At 42.5% G+C, this 20,881-nt stretch overlaps 2 protein-coding genes across 2 annotated transcripts; both read right to left on the bottom strand.

Annotated features, from left to right (window-relative positions):
* Positions 1-916: 916 nt before the first annotated feature.
* On the bottom strand, positions 917-7,828 carry LOC139416144 (gamma-aminobutyric acid receptor-associated protein-like). The gene is made up of 4 exons (XM_071164471.1): positions 7,166-7,828; positions 2,038-2,116; positions 1,824-1,942; positions 917-1,696 (listed from the first exon to the last, which is right to left on the bottom strand). The coding sequence occupies exons 1-4, from the start codon at positions 7,253-7,255 to the stop codon at positions 1,616-1,618; spliced, it is 369 nt and encodes a 122-aa protein (XP_071020572.1). The 5' UTR covers positions 7,256-7,828; the 3' UTR covers positions 917-1,615.
* A 1,048-nt stretch (positions 7,829-8,876) lies between these two features.
* LOC139416143 (CTD nuclear envelope phosphatase 1A-like) lies at positions 8,877-19,737 on the bottom strand. Its single transcript, XM_071164470.1, has 8 exons — positions 18,973-19,737; positions 16,087-16,153; positions 14,427-14,545; positions 12,632-12,703; positions 12,364-12,480; positions 12,112-12,223; positions 10,183-10,267; positions 8,877-10,072 (listed from the first exon to the last, which is right to left on the bottom strand). The coding sequence occupies exons 1-8, from the start codon at positions 19,075-19,077 to the stop codon at positions 10,012-10,014; spliced, it is 738 nt and encodes a 245-aa protein (XP_071020571.1). The 5' UTR covers positions 19,078-19,737; the 3' UTR covers positions 8,877-10,011.
* Between the last annotated feature and the right edge of the window lie 1,144 nt (positions 19,738-20,881).

Below are 20,881 nucleotides of genomic sequence, written 5' to 3'. Positions count from 1 at the left end.
GCTGTGTAAACACGTTGTAAATAGGCCTGGCTCGCGATAACTCCTGATAAAGTTGGGTAGCTGATATTCACAATTTAAATAGGCAAATTGATTAGTCATTGGAAACAGGACTAATAAAGCCAATGCAATGGCCTATCACATGGATGGGCGTTCATAACGTTCCATTGCGGCCGACGGGGTTGGCTACACCCCAGTAAGCACAAGCCGAATTATTTTGGAAGTCTTTTTTGGGGGGTGTTTACAAACGGTAGGTTTACCACATAGATGGGCATTCGTAAAAAAATATATTTCAGGCAACACAGGCTACACCTCAGTAAGCATGGACCGACGCTGATGCTTTTGGGACGTCTTTCGTGTAGTCTGAACCAATCATAGACTTCTAGGTTTGGTTCAGATTTAGTCTGGTCTGGACCAGCCTTGATTTGACCCAGACATAGACCTCTATAAATTACGTATGGATGCTAATTTCTGGGCGCATTCCTCTGCCCAGGCGTTCCTGACGCCTGCCAGATCTTACAACCCCTTAATAGGTATTTTACGTATCAGCTAACATGTTATAGCAATTTGTCATTTGATGATGTAGTACACAACCACTGGTTGATGCATGTAACATCTGAGCAGGGTATTGTGACCTGTCTTTTTCCTCCCTTACAGCTCATGCTGAGCTATGTGATGGTGGGATTGGTCATCTCCACAGTGAGTGCAGTCTGTGGTGTGATCAATGCAGCGATCAAAAGGTTTCCATTTTGAAAGCTAATAATAATAATTTGAAAGCGCAGGTGTGAACGGAAGAAAATAAATGTATGTTCTTTATTCAGGCTCTCTCTCAAGACTATGGTCGCGGAAACCATTTCAATATGTTCACATACAGCAGAAAAATTAAGACCCACAGTTAAGAACAGACAGGAAACAAGAGTTCGCTTGTCGTCACATTTTATCATGTATGATCATGAGTGGAGACGCCAGTAACGCAGCTGTATAACGAGTTCCAACTTTTAAAAAAGGAAACAAAAAAATTGCTTTACAATACCTCAGAAATCAAAAAATAAAGTACAATAATCATAATAATCTAAATAATATATGTTTTTAACCACAAAGCAGAGAGGGGGGATGATTGTTCAGTTCGAATTCTATTCTACTCCAGTCAGATGTCAAATACACTACGTCTTCAAAGTATCTTACCAGCACTACGACATTAATAAAACACATTACATTTTTTCATTGCCAAATGGAGCCGAATTTAATCACGGTAGATCCAAAGGCTACCTCCTTTCTTAACCCTCATCTTTAGAATAACTGGTAACATTGCCTAATTCTAACAGTCGTTTCAAAATGGCATCTGTTCTCGGTTTCAGCATGATCAAAGCACTATGAAAACTGGCTTACGGGACCATTCAAATGAAATCCCTCTCTCGAAGACCTGGAGGCAAATAAAATTCACACTGTTGGAATAGTACTAAAGGGGTAAAAACAAAGGGATAACAGGAGGGGGAGTGAAAGTGCATCTGACATCTTTGCTCCGGGAACTCCAGGCTGCTGAGCTGGATACAGCATTTCAATAGACACAGGGTGTGGTGTGGGGGGGGGGGGGGCTTGGTTGAGGAAGGGAGGAGGTTCAAATTTCTGTATGGTTGTCTCCATAGACACTCTCATCACTGTAGGCAATGTAGAGGAAAAAGTCCTCTTCATGGTGCTCCTGAAAGAGAGCGAGAGAGATAGAGGTGTTAGTGTGAGCTGACAAAACAGAGGTAGGGGAATTGCATCCCAATCTCCACAGGAACAAGCAGCAGAAAAGTGAGAATGTAAAAAAATATCTATCATACCTGGTATAGCAGGCCCATGGTGGCGGAAGTGGGTGGAATGACGTTGTTTACAAAGAAGAATAAGGCGTCTTCTGCCCGCAGGTGGATTCGTTTTCGGATGAGGAAGTAGAACTGGCCCACTGTAGTAAAGGTAGAGGAATTGAACAATTACAGTTCTGAAAAGAATGGTATGAGTTTGATACATGGGTGGCACTGTTATAATAGTTCAAGTTACCCGTGAGGTCGGAGGGCACAAGGTATTTCTTCTTGTCCAAATCTCCTATCCTTGCTTTGGGGGCTTTTTCCACAATTACCTCAAATAAAAAGAACAAAAGCAATCAGTATAGGCCTAAATATTGTGTGGCTATGTATCCAACAATGTGAAGTTTGCTGACACGGTCAAAAAAAGAGCCATACTTTTTACATGAATAACTTTTACATTCATAATTAACTTGAATACGCTTGCACAATTCAAGCTTCTTTGTGTCACATTTCAAGGTAAAGGGGATCGGAAACCTGCGATACCTTACGGTGCGAGGTGATTTTCAGAAACCTTGGTACCTTTTGGCTTTGGCTCACTTGCTACTTCTCCATTTAGATTCCACTGCTATGTGAAGCTGACAGGACAGAAATTTTGAGTGGGGAGTAGAAATGAAACCAAATCTCACAGAGAAAGAATACTTCCCTGTGCTCTAAGGCCAGAAAAACGACAACATTGGTATCGGCCCAATGTCTAGATTAACGGCGATGTGCAAAACCGATGTCAAAGCTGATATAAGACGTATGTATTGATGTATTGACGCCACGTAAAATTGTGCCTTACACGTCCAACACAGAATTCCTAACCTAGCCCACAATGTCTGCTGTGTGGACCGAGCAGTCATTTGAAAGAGTAAGACATTTTCAGCTAGACAACTTAAATGTGAAATCCATTAACGCCAAGATGGTGGAATTAATTGCCCTTGACAATCAACCGTTCCCTGTCGTGGTTGATGTTGGCTTTGGGTACACACTACCAAGTGCCCTATTTTTCAGATGTTGCACTACCATAGTTACACAGTAATAGCATCACTGCTATTAGCTTACCAACATACAGTGGGGCAAAAAAGTATTTAGTCAGCCACCAATTGTGAAAGTTCTCCCACTTAAAGATGAGGCATGTAATTTTCATCGTAAGTACACTTCAACTATGACAGACAAAATAAGAAAAAAAATCCAGAAAATCACATTGTAGGATTTTTTATGAATTTATTTGCAAATTATGGTGGAAAATAAGTATTTGGTCACCTACAAAGAAGCAAGATTTCTAGCTCTCACGGACCTGTAACTTCTTCTTTAAGATGCTCCTCTGTCCTCCACTCGTTACCTGTATTAATGGCACCTGTTTGAACTTGTTATCAGTATAAAAGACACCTGTCCACAACCTCAAACAGTCACACCAAGACCAAAGAGCTGTCAAAGGACACCAGAAACAAAGTTGCACCAGGCTGGGAAGACTGAATCTGCAATAGGTAAGCAGCTTGGTTTGAAGAAATCAACTGTGGGAGCAATTATTAGGAAATGGAAGACATACAAGACCACTGATAATCTCCCTCGATCTGGGGCTCCACGCAAGATCTCACCCTGTGGGGTCAAAATGATCACAAGATCGGTGAGCAACAATCCCAGAACCACACGGGGGGACCTAGTGAATGACCTGCAGAGCTGGGACCAAAGTAACAAAGCCTATCATCAGTAACACACTACGCCGCCAGGGACTCTAATCCTGCAGTGCCAAACATGTACTGGCTTAAGCAGGGGGACATGTCCAGGCCCGTCTGAAGTTTGCTAGAGAGCATTTGGATGATCCAGAAGAAGATTGGGAGAATGTCATATGATCAGATGAAACCAAAATATAACTTTTTGGTAAGAACTCAACTCGTCGTGTTTGGAGGACAAAGAATGTTGATTTGCATCCAAAGAACACCATACCTACTGTGAAGCATGGTGGTGGAAACATCATGCTTTGGGGCTGTTTTTCTGCAAAGGGACCAGTACGACTGATCCGTGTAAAGGAAAGAATGAATGGGGCCATGTATCGTGAGATTTTGAGTGAAAACCTTCTTCCATCAGCAAGGGCATTGAAGATGAAACGTGGCTGGGTCTTTCAGCATGACAATGATCCCAAACACACCGCCCGGGCAATGAAGGAGTGGCTTCGTAAGAAGCATTTCAAGGTCCTGGAGGGGCCTAGCCAGTCTCCAGATCTCAACCCCATAGAAATTATTTGGAGGGAGTTGAAAGTCCGTGTTGCCCGGCAACAGCCCCAAAACATCACTGTTCTAAAGGAGATCTGCATGGAGGAATGGGCCACAATTCCAGCAACAGTGTGTGAAAACCTTGTGTAGACTTACAGAAAACGTTTGACCTCTGTCATTGCCAACAAAGGGTATATAACAAAGTATTGAGATAAACTTTTGTTATTGACCAAATACTTAATTTCCACCATAATTTGAAAATAAATTCATTAAAAATCCTACAATTTTCTAATTTTGTCTGTCATAGTTGAAGTGTACCTATGATGAAAATTACAGACCTCTCATCTTTTTAAGTGGGAGAACTTGCACAATTTGTGGCTGACTAAATACTTTTTTGCCCCACTGTACATACTATCGAAAGCCGTTTGGGTCTTTGCATGTCAACCCGACAGGGTTGAGTTGTGAAGCTAGCCACAATAAAGATAATACACAATAGTGGAATTTGTGGTTTGCCTTCAAAATCAAAGTACCTCTGAAAGTGATGCAGAAGGTTAAAATTGGTGGGATCATGCCATATTTAGAATGCATAATGTTAAACAAGGTTGCAATTAAATTGGGTATCAGTCTACTCGATGACACCCACACAACACAACTGTGAAGAGTTTACGCAAATATTAGCGTTGTAGCTCCTATTGCGGGCCTGTGACTGTGAAATCACCTCCCCAGTCAGCCTATTGTGTGTAATGACATTCATATGGAACTGTTTTGCTTTACCTAAGGATTGGGGATCAATGATATTGGGTATACGTCTACTCAATACCCAATATATTTTTTTCCCAATGTCCTCCTCAGAGTTATCAGACTGCAAAACATCCACGCAGTATTGTTTTCCCTCTGGAAGTGTCTCAATTCAGTTGTTTGAGTCCCACAATAAGAGCTAATGTCTCTGGGTGTCACTGAGTAGACTGATAGCCCACCATGTCATTGATCCACAATCCATAGGCAAGGCTGTACAGTGAAGTACACCACCAATGCAATTCTAAAGTATAATACATCCAGTGTGATTTCAACAGATTTGCCAAATTAACAAATTATTATATTTTGTTGATTTTATATAACATTACAACCTCGTTTAGCATGATGTATTCAATTATGGCAAAATTATACTATTGGTATTCATTTGCATCACTGTCAATGACAAACTTTTATTTTGAAGGCTACCCGCAAAGTCCACTATTGTGGAGTTCATCCTTTTTGCGGCTAGCTTCACATAGCTGGGTTCGACCAACATTGACAAATAAGTATTGTGTTGTAAATTAGGGCTGTTTTAGATGATACCCAGCTATATAGTTAGCTAGCTAACTGTAGGTGCGCGAGACAACTTTACCAGCATCATAGCATACGTATCGATGAATCGTTGCGACATATGAAATACTAGTGAGTGTAATCAATGTGTAATAACTACGTAAAAATGTTATGAACACGTTAATTATTATGTGACATGCAGTCATATTCAGGTCCCGATTGGTCAAATAGTGTTATTTGACACGCAAAGACCCAAACAGCGTTTCATAGAAATCCTGGTTGAGAATGAAACTACCAAACAAATGAACAGCAAAACAGCACAGCAAGTAAGCGAAATAAATAGGTTTTGGTTATGTTTTACTGGCAATGGGGACATACGTAAATGCCAACAAAATAACTGTTTGGTCAGTGTGGTGTGTAACCTTTATTTAACTAGGCAAGTCCGTTAAGAACAAATTCTTATATTTGATGGCCTACCCGGTCGGCCAAACACGGGGGGCGAGCGGCACACGGTGTGCGAGGGGGGGGAAGGCACACGGTGTGCGAGGGGGGGGGGAAGCACACGGTGTGCGAGGGGGGGGGGGGGGGGCACACGGTGTGGGGGGGGGGGGGGGGGGGAAGGCACACGGTGTGCCTCCCCCCCCCTCGCACACCGTGTGGCAAGTCCGTTAAGAACAAATTCTTATATTTGATGGCCTACCCGGTCGGCCAAACACGGGGGGCGAGCGGCACACGGTGTGCGAGGGGGGGGGAAGGCACACGGTGTGCGAGGGGGGGGGGGGGGGGGGGGGCACACGATGTGCGAGGGGGGGGGGGAGGCACACGGTGTGCGAGGGGGGGGGGGGGAGGCACACGGTGTGCGAGGGGGGGGGGGAAGGCACACGGTGTGCGAGGGGGGGGGGGGGAGGCACACGGTGTGCGAGGGGGGGGGGGGGAGGTGTGGTGTGTAACCTTTATTTAACTAGGCAAGTCCGTTAAGAACAAATTCTTATATTTGATGGCCTACCCGGTCGGCCAAACACGGGGGGGCGAGCGGCACACGGTGTGCGAGGGGGGGGAAGGCACACGGTGTGCGAGGGGGGGGGGGGGGAAGCACACGGTGTGCGAGGGGGGGGGGGGAGGCACACGGTGTGCGAGGGGGGGGGGGAGGCACACGGTGTGCGAGGGGGGGGGGGGGGGGGGGGCACACGGTGTGCGAGGGGGGGGGAGGCACACGGTGTGCGAGGGGGGGGGGGGGGGCACACGCACACTGTGTGCGAGGGGGGTGTGGGCTACTATTCTTTCAACACAAACTACCTTAAACTGTAAACCTAGAAACTCATTAAAAACATTGAATATTAGATGTCATGTTTAATTTTGACATAAGCTTGGTAGCAAGTTAGCCATTAGCTCTTATTGTTTTGTAAGGATGTTAAACTAGCTACCCGTCTTATGAAATACTGTGTCTGACGCCATGGATTAACAGCAAGCATGTTGACAGAATGCTAGCTAGTAAAAAATAAAATCTAATTCAATATTGAATAGAATTATGCCTAACTGCGACGAACACGGTAGGCCCATAAGAAGCCATTTGTTGTTGCCAACCCACATACAAACGCTAACGCGATAGCTAGCTAGTAAACTAATACAACTGCCCTGCTTTGGCGTCGTTATGATAATACACCAAAACCAAACATGACATGGCTTGAGCGGTTATCACGTTAACGTTATCTAATTGGGATTACTAATATCAATACTAGCTTTAATATCCAAATGTTTCCCTATTGACTTTTGGGTAGAAAAAAACAACGTTAGGCTATGGGAGTTTAGCTAGCTACTTACAGGCACCCTGTCCGGATACTTCTTCCTTATTTTCTCGCCCTCAGACCGTCTCTTTTCAAATGGATGTTCCTCTTTGTATTGGAACTTCATTGTCAAACGAATGACAGGGTGTCGATCTGAGATATCCTCAAGTAACAATTCGATGGAACACAGGTCAAGACTGCTGTTTTGCTCGGATTCTTTCCTAGTACGACTGCAGCGGAAGGATACAATAACAACAAGCGCAAGAGAGGTCTGCACGTCGAATTAGCTAAATAGTTTAGGCTACGCTCATGGTGCTTTCAAGACAACTTGGAACTATGAAAAAATCGGTGTCAAATCATTACATCAGTGATATTTAGGTCGGGAATTCGGAGCTCTAGAAAGAAGCGGAGTTCCCGATTTGTCGTGAATAGACTGAAGTCAGATATATCCAAGTTCCCAGTTGTTGTGAACGCGGCATCCGTCGCACGGCCTCATTAAAATGAGTTGTGAAAGTTTGAACGCTGAATTAAATATTTAGTAATATTCAGCAATTAATCGAAATGTAAGGATTATTTAACAAATTAGCAATCATTTTGTTTTCATAGTTTTGTTGCAAAATATATTTTTTTAATAAAAAACTGATTTTCAACGGAACTACTTTATTTTGACCAACCGGTTGTGATGAGGCAGTTGTCATATGACCCATCACTGCACTTTCCGTGGCGTGTTATTGAGTGTAGCCAGCAGCAAATTCAACAGAGACTACTAAATCGATGGCTGAATTTAATTGTGTTTATAGTGCAGACCTGGAAGTAAATTGTGGGACTAATAATTCCTCCAATCCTCTAATCACACTTCAAGGTGGGTGTCAGTATCAGTTTGATTGGGCAGTTGCACAAGTGGTCACATGCTTGGGAGTCATAGGTCAGCTGAGGTGGCTGCTGTTGATGTTACTTCCCCCCCCTCAGTTAAGAACAAATTCGTATTTACAATGACGGCCTAGGAACAGTCGGTTACCTGCCTTGTTCAGGGGCAGAACGACAAGAGTTTTACCTCGTCAGCTCAGGGATTTGTTCTAGCAACCATTCAGTTACTGGCCCCAACGCCGCCCCACAATCGTCACAGTATCCTTACAAGTAGTGTAGTCAAAGCATTTGAAAAGGTAAACTATAAAGGGTATACCAGTTCCATAAAACAATATGATCTGTTTATGACCCGTTTTCAAAGGTACCTTAATACGCCCTACATCACAAATTCCAGGCTCCTAGCAAAGCTAGTTTTTTTCTCCCTGGCAGTTAATTGATTACCCTGTCACAACCAGCGAGTCAACTCCCTGACTGGTTACTAAGGTTCAAATCAATCTTTGATTAAAATGAAAATATGGAAACCAGTGTGGTGGCCCTTCAGTGGCCAACCTGGATATGAATACACCTGCTATGTCAACAGGTAGTCCCCATGTCAAGCAGCGGAGACAATGATGGGGAATGGAGATCATGATGCAGTTACTCATCTTACCACATGAGGGCAGCCAAGTGTAAGATTTGGCAGTGGATCTTATTGAGAAACAGAATATCACCATTACTTGTCAATTTATGAAATTTCTGTCTCAATTTAAAACTGGTCCCCCTTTCCTGAGCATTCTGTCATACATTCCCACAAAATACAAGCAGACAAAACACCACAGCTGGGATGCTTTTTGAGAGCACTGTGATTCTGTTTAAGTTACAAAGGAGAGCCAGATAAGTGGTCAATACTGACAAGTGTTTTATTAGTAACACAGACCTGGGGACTGAGCCAAAAAGATGCAGTCTTGACAAGACTGAAATTGTTCAAATGGCATTGAAAAGACAGGAGCAGACAATGGAACCAATACAGTCAGGGGAACAGGAAACAATCAAAAGGGCTGCTCATTCTGCTTCAAATACAAAACCAAGTAAAAATGCAGAAATTAAGTGCAAAACCCAAATTGAAATGATGTATCAGGTATAATATTTTCAATAATGGAGATGTCTATGTCATGGTAACTGAAAGATGAGAAATGTAAATATATTTTTTAACCATTATTTTCTTTCATAAGTTCTTCAGTCCAGCCTTACATCCTACAATGGGTTTTGGAGGAACAAGCTTGAGATAAATGATCATGTCTAACCAACAGTCATTTGATTTAAAAAAATAAAAAATAGACTGCTTTATACTTCATCCAGAGAGGTCTGTGTTGTGTAGCAAATCTTCATTGCGTAAAATTACTTGTCATAACTCACTCATTGGTACCCCCGACACATGAATTACCCTGGTTGATTGACAGGGCCTATATTCCCCCAATCAAAACTATCATCCTCCATCTAATCCTGTCGTCCGGTTCCTCTTGGCCATCTTAACAGAAGTAAGGTCCAGTACCAAGTTGAGAAAGAGAGAGTAAAATAACAGGCGTCGTTAGAGGTGCAGTCCAGACTAATGACATGTAAGAAAAAAAGGATGGAAACTTGTCTAGTTCATTGCCTTGCTGTCCCTATTATTTTGTAACGTCAAAAGTTTAGCATGACGAACAAACGTGAGCATTCTCCCAATTCATGTACAAAAAGACTCAGCCCCATGCGTACTTACACAGAGTCAGTATTAGGAACTAAGGCAGAGAGACTCCATTTAGTTTTTTTCAAAAATCATACAAGAAAAAGAAAAAAGCTGGCTTCCCCCCCAGTCATTTGCTGGCTCTCCAGATCTTGCTCCGGTCATTCCTTGTTGGATGTTCTGCTTTAACCCTTCTCTCCTCGGTCCTTTTCTGAGAGGAGTGAAAGGTCCATTGCGTGGTAACGGAGGAGCAGGTAGGGGGAAGGGGTATAAAAAGAGCCAATCAGCGAGACCCTCCCCGCAGAATCAGCCAATCACCAGAGCCGGTGCTGGTGGAGGTTTCGACTGAGGACGGATCGGATGTCAGCGGTGAACCTAGCAGACAGTTGTAAGGGTTATGGATTTCTCATGCCACCAGGTAACTGGAAAAACACTGCTACAGTGCAGGAGCCTCATCCATCCATCTGAATACCTTAAATACTCACCTAAGTGCATCTAGCATAGGCAGCAGGTTAAGGAGTGCTGTGTCACTAGGGTCGCTGAACCAAGACTTGATAGGTATTGCATTGTCTGGAAGGCAAATACAGACATTCAAAACCAAAATAAGGATAGTAGGAGAGTTGTGAAACCTAATAATTGGTGTGTAAAACCAGGTGAGTACAAAATGATCTGCTGTTGAAAAATCAACAAAACATTACTTTTATTAATAGGGTACAGGTGGTTGCTCCTTGGTAGCTGCCAACTTACCTTGATTCTCACAAGTCTGTCACAAGGCTAATCACGGTTTCTATAGAAAACGGCAATGTTTGAATTGGTGTGTGGTTTGTTCGCTTAAAAACGTGTAAGAGCTGCTTGGCAACCTTCCACTCACACCCACCAAGCGGACAGCAACTGGTTTGACAACATCTTGACATTTAAAACAAGCTCACCTAGGCGGATATGACCTAGAATGATGTACAGTTGAAGTCGGAAGTTTACATACACTTATGTTGGAGTCATTAAAACTTGTTTTTCAACCACTCCACACATTTCTTGTTAACAAACTATAGTTTTGGCAAATCAGTTAGGACATCTACTTTGTGCATGGTAAGTAATTTTTCCAACAATTGTTTTCAGACAGATTATTTCAAAGTATCACAATTCCAGTGGGTCAAACATTTACATACAATAAGTTGACTGTGCCTTTAAACAGCTCGGAAAATTCCAGAAAAAAAAGCTTAATCTGTACAAACAATAGTACGCAAGTATAAATACCATGGGACCACGTAGCCGTCATACCGCTCAGGAAAGAAACGTGTCCTGTCTCCTAGAGATGAACGTACTTTGGTGCGAAAAGTGCAAATCAATCCCAGAACAACAGCAAAAGACTCTGTAAAGATGCTGGAGGAAACAGGTACAAAAGTATCTATATCCAAAGTAAAACAAGTCCTATATCGACAATCTGAAAGGCTGCTCAGCAAGGAAGAAGCCACTGCTCCAAAACTGCCATAAAAAAACCAGACTACGGTTTGCAACTGCACATGGGGACAAAGATCATACTTTTTGGAGAAATGTCCTCTGGTCTGATGAAACAAAAATAGAACTGTTTGGCCATAATGACCATCATTATGTTTGGAGGAAAAAGGAGGAGGCTTGCAAGCCCGAATAACACCATCCCAACCGTGAAGAATGGGGGTGGCAGCATCATGTTGTGGGGGTGCTTTGCTGCAGGAGGGACTGGTGCACTACACAAAATAGATGGCATCATGAGGTTGGAAAATTATGTGGATATATTGAAGCAACATCTCAAGGCATCAGTCAGGAAGTTAAAGCTTGGTCGCAAATGGGTCTTCCAAATGGACAATGACCCCAAGCATACTTCCAAAGTTGTGGCAAAATGGCTTAAGGACAACAAAGTCAATGTATTGGAGTGGCCATCACAAAGCCCTGACCTCAATCCTATAGAACATTTGTGGGCAGAACTGAAAAAGCGTGTGCGAGCAAGGAGGCCTACAAACCTGACTAAGTTACACCAGCTCTGTCAGGAGGAATGGGCCAAAATTCACCCAACTTATTGTAGGAAGCTTGTGGAAGGCTCCCCAAAATGTTTGATCCAAGTTCAACAATTTAAAGGCAATACTACCAAATACTAATTGAGTGTTTATAATCTGCTGACCCACTGGGAAATAAAATCACTACTATTATTCTGACATTTCACATTCTTAAAATAAAGTGGTGATCTTAACTGACCTAAGACATGGATTTTTACGAGGATTAAATGTCAGGAATTGTGAAACTGAGTGTAAATGTATTTGGCTAAGGTGTATGTAAACTTCCAACTTCAACTGTACATAAACATCTCATCACAAAGTATGCATACATTTGTGTTGTGTGAGTGTGTGTGTGTGCGTGCACGCATATGTGTATAACCTCACCTGGATGACTCCGGTAAGCTCCAGGCGAGTTGTCCAGGATGACGATACTAGACAGGTCTTTGTGTACAACAGACAGGTCTTTAATATAACTACCTAGATCCAACGTGCAATGCTGCAGACACAGGAAGAAGACATAGAAGATGTAAGCAGATCGTAAATAAATGAGAATGAGGTCACTGATAGAGTACAGTTTTCACAAAGATGTGGATAGACATAAATCAGTTGTGTTCAGATGATAGGGGAGAGTGATACCTGTCTGTAGTATCTGCGTTTCAGGATGTTCCTGTTGTTGTCCAGCTTGTCTGCCACTGCCGAGCCATAGATCTCCATACTGGCCGTGAATACTACCAGCTCATACCACTGGCTGACCTGGGGAGCGGGGTCACACACACAGCGAAGGATACATGTTAGGCTCACGCCATCATTTACAGTCAAAGAACTGGTCAAACAGAGCACAGCATTGTTGACAATGACATACAAAATAGAACTCACAGTTCACAAGGACAACATTTTTACTTACCACTTCTAAAAAGAAGTCAACGTGCGGCCTTTTATGTACAAAGAATCTGACAGGGTGCTTGTCAATGACTACCTGCGAGAGAGAGAGAGAGAGAGAGAGGGGAAACGGGTGCAACACGTATCTAGATGCATGACCTCCAATATGATACAGGAAAGATAAGTGTTTTCACTGCAGTCCTTTTAGGTGTGGGCTGCCACAATATGGAACACGGGAAAAAATATTTCTGCCGAGGCGCACTTTAAAGATGCTAGAACAGCCCACATTTACTTTCTCTGCAAACAAAATGAGTAATGAATAGAATAAATCAGACAACCCCATAGTAGAACAGTTGATGTATTTACCTAGTTGGCTTGTTGTTGTGGGTTCTCTGCAAGATAATATTCCTCTCGAACCACATTCATGTTACAAGTGTCATAGGGAGTGAGGGAAACATGCATGCTGACAAGCAGTCAACGCACAACAATTCTCATAATAGCTGGGAAAACAGCTCTTGCAGAACTTTTGACTTCACCCCAGTCTCAAAATGAAATGGTTTTGACAGTTTGGAAGTTAACGAAGTGAGCTTCTCTTTTCCTCCTGCTACAACCACGCAGTGTGACTCACAAAAGTGATTGCAGTCCTCGTTATTAAACTATCAACTATACTCAGCATATGTAAAGAAATGGCCATATACAGTGCATTCGGAAAGTATTCAGACCCCTTCCATTTTTCCACATTTTGTTGCATTACAATTCTTAAATTGATTAAATAAAAATCCTCAATCTACACACAATACCACATAATGACAAAGAGAAAACATAAATTTTAGCAAAATGATAAATAAAACAGAAATGTCTTATTTAAAAAAGTATTTAGACCCTTTGCTATGAGACTCAAAATTGAGCTCAGGTGCATCCTGCTTCCATTTATCATCCTTGACATGTTCCTACAAATTGAAGTCCACCTGTGGTAAATTCAATTGATTGGACATGATTTGGAAAGGCACACACCCGTCTGTCTATATAAGGTCCCACAGTTGACAGTGCATGTCAGAACAAAAACCAAGCCATGGGGTCGAAGGAAATGTCCGTAGACCTCCAAGACAGGATTGTGTCAAGGCACAAATCTGGGGAAGGGTACCAAAAATGTGTTTGCAGCATTGAAGGTCCCCAAGAACACAGTGGCCTCCATCATTCTTAAATGTAAGAAGTTTGGAACCACCAAGACTCTTCCTAGAGCTGGCCGCCGGCCAAACAAAGCAATCGGGGGAGAAGGGTCTTGGTCAGGGTGGTCAGTCTTAGCTCCAGAGTTCCTCTGTGGAGATGGGAGAACCTTCCAGTAGGATTACCATCTCTGAAGCACTCCACCAATCAGGCCTTTATGGTAGAGTGACCAGACAGAAGACACTCCTCAGTAAAAAGGCACATGACAGCCCGCTTCTAGTTTGCCAAAAGGCATCGAAAGGACTCTGACCATGAGAAACAACATTCTCTGGTCTGATGAAACCAAGATTGAACTCTTTGGCCTGAATGACAAGCGTCACAAACCTGGCATAATCCCTACGGTAAAGCATGGTGGTGGCAGCATCATGCTGTGGGGATGATTTTTAGCAGCAAGGACTGAGAGACTCGTCCGAAAAAGTTGAGCAAAAACTGTTAGTGAACCGACGATTCGTAACATTTAAATCGCATTGCACATTGGGTGAATCTTTAAATCCCTAATGCGCAGCATGCTTGTCTCTGGACCAGATGGTCACACGTTCAAGTCCTGATATGACTACCCCCCAAATTCACTGTGTGCTTGTGTGCGCGTTTACCTTGAGGATGAAGTCTGGTGGTGTGCCGGGTCTCACTGTGGGTCTGAGGACCCCGTCGTGGTGAGAGTGGATCAGTGTCTCATCTAGATCCAGCACCAGAATCTTCCTCTTCACTGCATCTAAAGGGCCAAACAAACACATACACCTGCTTATTACATGTTCAACACACCCCCCACCCCCCCCTTGCGGTTAGAGTGCGGGGGTTCGCTCCTGGTCGAGTCATAACAAAGACTCAAAATATGGGACCGGACGCCTCTCTGCTTGGCACTCAGCAATAAGGAGATGGATTGGGGATAAGGCCCTGCGACAGTCTAGTGTCCTGTTCACCAGGTTGTGTACTTGTACATCAAGCTGCCTCACCTCATGGTACAGAAACAAGAGAAAGGGAACGAGAATATGGGCCACTGGCTCAGACAAGGCTTACTTGTCCAAGGCTGACTTATTACATACACACACCTTGCTTTATATCTAACCTATAACACCATAAAGAACATGACAGATGGGTCAATAATACTGATGATTTTACCATCTTACACAAGTGACAAAAAAGTTATTTTGTGTCAATGCATTCACATGTTTTGCACTATGCTAGCTGTTTCAAGCGCCCACATGCTTCAATAAAAGGTATCGGGTTAATGCGATAAGAGATAGCAAAGCCAGTCTGTGCTATGGAAAATCCCTTGGAAGAGACTGGGGTTGCGTTCATACTCTTCAGCCTTAGAGGAACTGAAATGAAAGCTGCAACATGTAACTTTCGGGGGACTTGACCAATTCACAGTTATAGATCTGTCCTCATTGAAAGCAAGTGTAAGAAGTGGTAGATATGTTCTATGTTCCCTATTTCTATGCTTCCTGTTCTTAAATTTAGGTTTTGCATCTTTTACTTTCAGTTTTGTACACCAGCTTCAAACAAACATTTTTGGTTATTGAAAATGTATTTCAGTGTTTTAAATGGTACAACGATAATCTACAATTGCTTCTTTTGTTACAAATTGAAATTAGGCTAACAATTCAAATTTTCGCAACCAGGAAATGGTGAAGCGATTTCTGATTAATGCTTTAATAATGGATTTACAGAACTGCGGATCCACATTTGTGTAAGTATGGTTCCCCTGTTGTCCTTTGAGACAAGCAATAAAACAGTAGTAGTCAGAACTCCTAGGTCCCAGCAAGCACCTGTGTTTCACGCACATACAGTATGTTGTCTCTGAAGATGTATACAATTATATGCCCACCACTTTGCTGTACTAGCTGCTTTGTAGAGATTGTATCTGTTGCTGTTTCATTGCATTTAGTTTTGTGTTTTGTGATCATGTTTTTTCCTGTTTGTCTTAATCATAGTTATCAATAAAACAAAAAATAACTGAAAGTAACTGAAGTAACACAAAGCTCTTTCTTTGGAGGCATTACTGAACAAGGACTTTACTAAATAAAGACAACTGGACTCTGGCAACTAATGTGTAGATGCAGTAGACCAGCTGAAACCAAAATGAAAGTTGAGGAAGCTATAGCAAAGGGCAGAGGCATTATGAGGTCAAGTCAGTGTGTTTATTCATTCTATAGTTTATACATAATGATCAACAGGGCAGGGTCCAGTTTTCTGGGATCGAGGAATGGCAGAGTGGGTCAGAAAGGATGACAGAGCGACAGCAGTACTCACTAAGTCTATTTCTGGAGATGGGGGACAGTGGTAAAGTGTCATACCGCACCGTCTGGTACTGGATTACCTGAAACAGAATGAGAGAGATTAAACATACTTGTTCAACTCAGCCAAAGAGAGTCACTCAAAGACACTAGTGTTTGTTACATTTGTGAGCATAAATTGCATGAATTTGAAGGCAGAACAGTGGGCAAAGTTGAGTTACTCCTGTCTTGGAAATGGTACAGAAATACAATTTTAATTAAAGAAAAAAAAAAAATATTGCTAAATTTATTACAAACCGATTTATTAAAACCCTCATTATTCCATTGTCTGCTCCCTACATGGGAAAGCCTAATTGGGGGAAAGTGTGGTTATGGAAAATGTAGGCCTATGTCTACGTATCCGTGGCAACATTATTCCCATGTCCACAAACAAAAGCGCATGGTCAGACTAGACCTAGGCCTCCACGGCTACTGCTATCCTTGGGAGCATTTCAAAGGTTTATAGTGCGTTCCTCTACTTCCTTTAGGTCTCAGCACTAATTAGATCTGTGCTTACACCTGTCAGGGCACATGACAGACCAGTTGGTAAGGATCCCAGAGGAGAGGGAGCCATATCAGATTTAGACACACCGATTTTCCCCACTCCATTCATTCATTGTTCCCTCCTTTTTCCCCCTAAACAGAGTAGACAGCTTTTTTTGCCTCTGTTCTCCATAAGGGCTAGGAATAGGGGGCCAAGTGAAAAGGGAGACCTGCAGGGTGACTGTCTGCGGCTGCCAGGTTGTTTTGTCCAAAACCCTTAGATGACACCCACTGCCAGATCTTTGATACATGCCCTGTGGCGCTTGGCCCGGCCTAGGGATAGCCTGTTCATGAACAGCTGGTGGATGCCATGGGGGAACCCACAGCCCCACATTCTGTACCCCCTAGGGCAGTGAGTGGTATTCAAAGTCGGAGTCGTGGGGGAATTGCACTTTAACTTTTTTGGGGGGAACCAAAAATTAAGAGTACATGTTATTTTATGGGACAATATACAAACATTGAGAATTATATATTGAATATTTTTTTGGGGGGGGAATACAATTTTATTGAGTAAATGAATGTATTGGTTCTCAGAGATGAAAATGTAATGAATAGAAGATTGTTGATGTAAAAATCCAAATTTACAGATTTTAACATTGTGTCATTTGGGGTAGCCAGAATGTCTGGGGGAGGGGTAAGAAAAATGGGGTCCCTGCTGAAAAGTTAATACCACTGCCCTTGGGTATTGTCTGGATATAACCCTCCCAGAAACCCTCTATAGCCCTCCACTCCTCTGGAAGATGCATTTATGTCATAGTGTTATCTGTCTTGAAGATTATGATGCAACTGGCTTATATGTCTAGCACACATCTGATTAAGGACTGGTAGCATATGCATGCGTTTATGCTCCATAATCCAATTGTAGTGATGACAGCTACCGTCCACTAGGTTCATTGTAACCCTAATTTAGCATACCAAATTCTAATAATTAGCTTATTTGTATCCCAATTAGCTTTTGCATCAGCTTCTTTTCCTGGGGCCCACAAAGCATTACAAGTAACAAAACAACAATCGATAAGGACAGTCACAAATTTGAAATACAATGATAAACAATACAATAAAAATACTGTGCGTATTAGTGTCTGTATGTGCATGTGTTTGATAAACTTGTTGACAAGCTGAATCGGGTTAGTTACAACTGGGGTTGGAGCGAAAACCTACAGCAGGGTAGCTCTCCGGGAACATGGTCTGAGAACCCTGGTCTAAGCCTAGCCTATATAGCTACAGCATATTAGGGTCTCTATTGTATGAACGGGCAACCTGGTTTAGCTAGACACCTAGGCATAATCACATTGGTAGCTGGGAGTGGGAAAACCTGTAATATACTCCAGAGAATTCCCAAACTGAGAATTCCAAGCCTAGGCAGTCTTTCTCCAGCATATTTTGGGCGCACAACATGACGGATTGTTCAGGAAGAAATAGGTTGCTACGTTTTGAAACAAATTGTTATTTTATTCATATACAGCATTTCGACTTGAAATGTTCCAAACACTGTCCGCATCCCACTGACTAGGCCCTGAGTGATTATGTATCACTGTTAGGTAATACAATACATGCGGTAAACACTGGAGCTTGCCTAAACTACAACATACTTAAATGTAATACCAGCACTCCCCTCTCGCTCTCTGTTGCTGTGAAACAAAGTCAGAAACAAAATCCTTTGATAATGTGGCATCAAGTTTACAGACAGTATATAATAAACAAACCATATTCTCCACCCAACCAGACTGTGTGCATTATTTGGTGGACAGGTGGAGCCTTTGACACCTCAAATGTCAAGTTTATATTTGGGGCATCAGCAAACGTGACCAGAGTCTTGTGGGTCCCATATATCAAGGGCATGCAAGACCTCAGTCGGACAAGAGCCTTCCTTTGTCCTCCTAACACTCACATCACACTACACTACAGTATAGGGCTACAAAAGTAACCCAGAAACATGTGAGAGCAGTGGCATTCGATTGTCAGAATGAAAAGGATTTGTGTGAGTCCATTACAAAGGTTGTGTCTTTTTATTTCAACGGAATCCTACCGTCCCACCGGAAGCACATTACCTGTCAAGACTTTCCACCAAGTGCCATTCTTATCTATGGCTCTGATAAGGGCCATGTGCCCATAGGGAAGTGGAAGCATGTTTGTAAACTGTGAGATGGAGGTTAGTTTTGTTTTAGGTTTGTGACAGGGCCATGACAGCAGTAACCAATGAATTTAAATGTCATGTCTGTCTGTCCCACACACACACACGACTTACCCCAGACAATGTAAACAAATGTGCAAACAAACAAGAGCAGTTGGTTTGGCTATTTTTCAAAAAAATACTCACCGTGCGTAGGTGCTTCCTGAGAATGTACAAGATGAATCCCCACATTCTGGACGTTACACCTAGGAAAGTGCGGATGCCAAGTAGACACTGACGGGTCTTCAGCATGTCGGCGACCACACAAGGACCCACACAGGAACAGGAGGTCGAAGGTGCTACAAGTTAACCCGCTCAGCTAAATTTACCAATGTGGTTCAGGCTAGGGTCCAAATTGTCGAATTGGAATCCGTCCCTACAACCTCAACAACCGCTCAAAAACGAACCAAACACGTCCAAATTAACAAGAGTAGATCGAGCAAACGTGTGAGTGCCTCTGCACGCTTGCTGCACAACTCTCATAGATTTGAATGCATTGACATTGTGTAGCAGAATGTTTACTATAGAAACAAGACTTAAAACAAAAGTAGACTCTTGCACGACGTTTGCTATCCAATAGCAATTTGGTCAGTGAGTGGGCTACCGACTGGCTAGCTAGAGTCAGAATATACCACGCAGCTCGTCTCGCCGACAAGCTAAGCTAGCAGCTAGCTCGGTAGGGTGACCACCTTGAACCGTGGAGAACATTAACTAACAACTTTCGTCCTTCGAAATTTGAAAACAGGAAACAATACTCTTATTTGATCTGTGGTATTTGAAGAAAAATAATGTCTGAAAACTAACAAAAGTCAAACAGTCACCATGAAAACTGCTTGCAGTTCACAGCAAATCCGGAATCGAACTGCGAGCCGCCATCGCCGTCACTTCCGCGGGGAGAAGTCTTCTCAACCTGATTCGAACCTGACGGTTGCGCGCAGCACGTCCCCGTGGAAAGCAGACAAATTAAAAGTAAACGAGTAGATGGACAGAATTTTCAAACCTATGTATTCTCTTTGGTAGGTGTGTGGGTTTTTCCAATTTCTAAAGCAAATACATTTGTTGTATTACCCCGAACAAACATTGAAGTGATGAAATATGATGCAGAAGTCAAATCAAGCTGTTTTTATTTTTATTTAACCAGGTAGGCAAGTTGAGAACAAGTTCTCATTTACAATTGCGACCTGGCCAAGATAAAGCAAAGCAGTTCGACACATACAATGACACAGAGTTACACATGGAGTAAAACAAACATACAGTCAATAATACAGTAGAAACAAGTCTATATACGATATGAGCAAATGAGGTGAGATAAGGGAGGTAAAGGCAACAAAAAAAAGGTCATGGTGGCAAAGTAAATACAATATAGCAAGTAAAACACTGGAATGGTGGATTTGCAGTGGAAGAATGTGCAAAGTAGAAATAAAAATAATGGGGTGCAAAGGAGCTAAATAAATAAATAAAATAAAATAAATACAGTAGGGAAAGAGGTAGTTGTTTGGGCTAAATTATAGGTGGGCTATGTACAGGTGCAGTAAGTGTTTCCCTGTTTAGGGAATTCAGTTGCTCCTTTCTGGCATAAAATTGTCAAGACTCTACAATAAACAATTGTAGGTTTATTTACAAGTCTGTGATTTCATGTGGCTTCTATTACAGTGAGTTGGGTCTGACTCTAAACACTAGTGGTCACTAGACTCAAGCTCACACTCCAGTGGTTAGCGGTAGAAACTACAGAAGTGCAAGCATACTGTACAAAAAGGTGTCAGTTTGAGGCATTACAAATGTGCTAGTATAAAAAAATACATAAGACAACCTGAAAACAGTACCCTTTATTTGAAGCTAGATTTAAACAGATACCTGTCATAGATCTACTGTAGGCATCTGTTCTCTGCATCATTCAGTCTTCTGCTGAAATATTCCTGAATTGATTTCTGTAACAAGCAGTATCTCTCTTGTCTACTTACACGGACTCCACCTTAACCACATTCCTCCACTGCAAAAACTGGCATTCGGTAAACCTGGTATTCTGTTAGACTTTAATTTAAATCTCCTCTGAGAA

This window comes from Oncorhynchus clarkii, chromosome 9 (genome assembly GCF_045791955.1).
Source record: "Oncorhynchus clarkii lewisi isolate Uvic-CL-2024 chromosome 9, UVic_Ocla_1.0, whole genome shotgun sequence".
Taxonomy (NCBI): Eukaryota; Metazoa; Chordata; class Actinopteri; order Salmoniformes; family Salmonidae; genus Oncorhynchus; species Oncorhynchus clarkii.
Note: the sequence above shows the minus strand (reverse complement) of the source record. Positions and strands in the feature narration are given on the sequence as shown.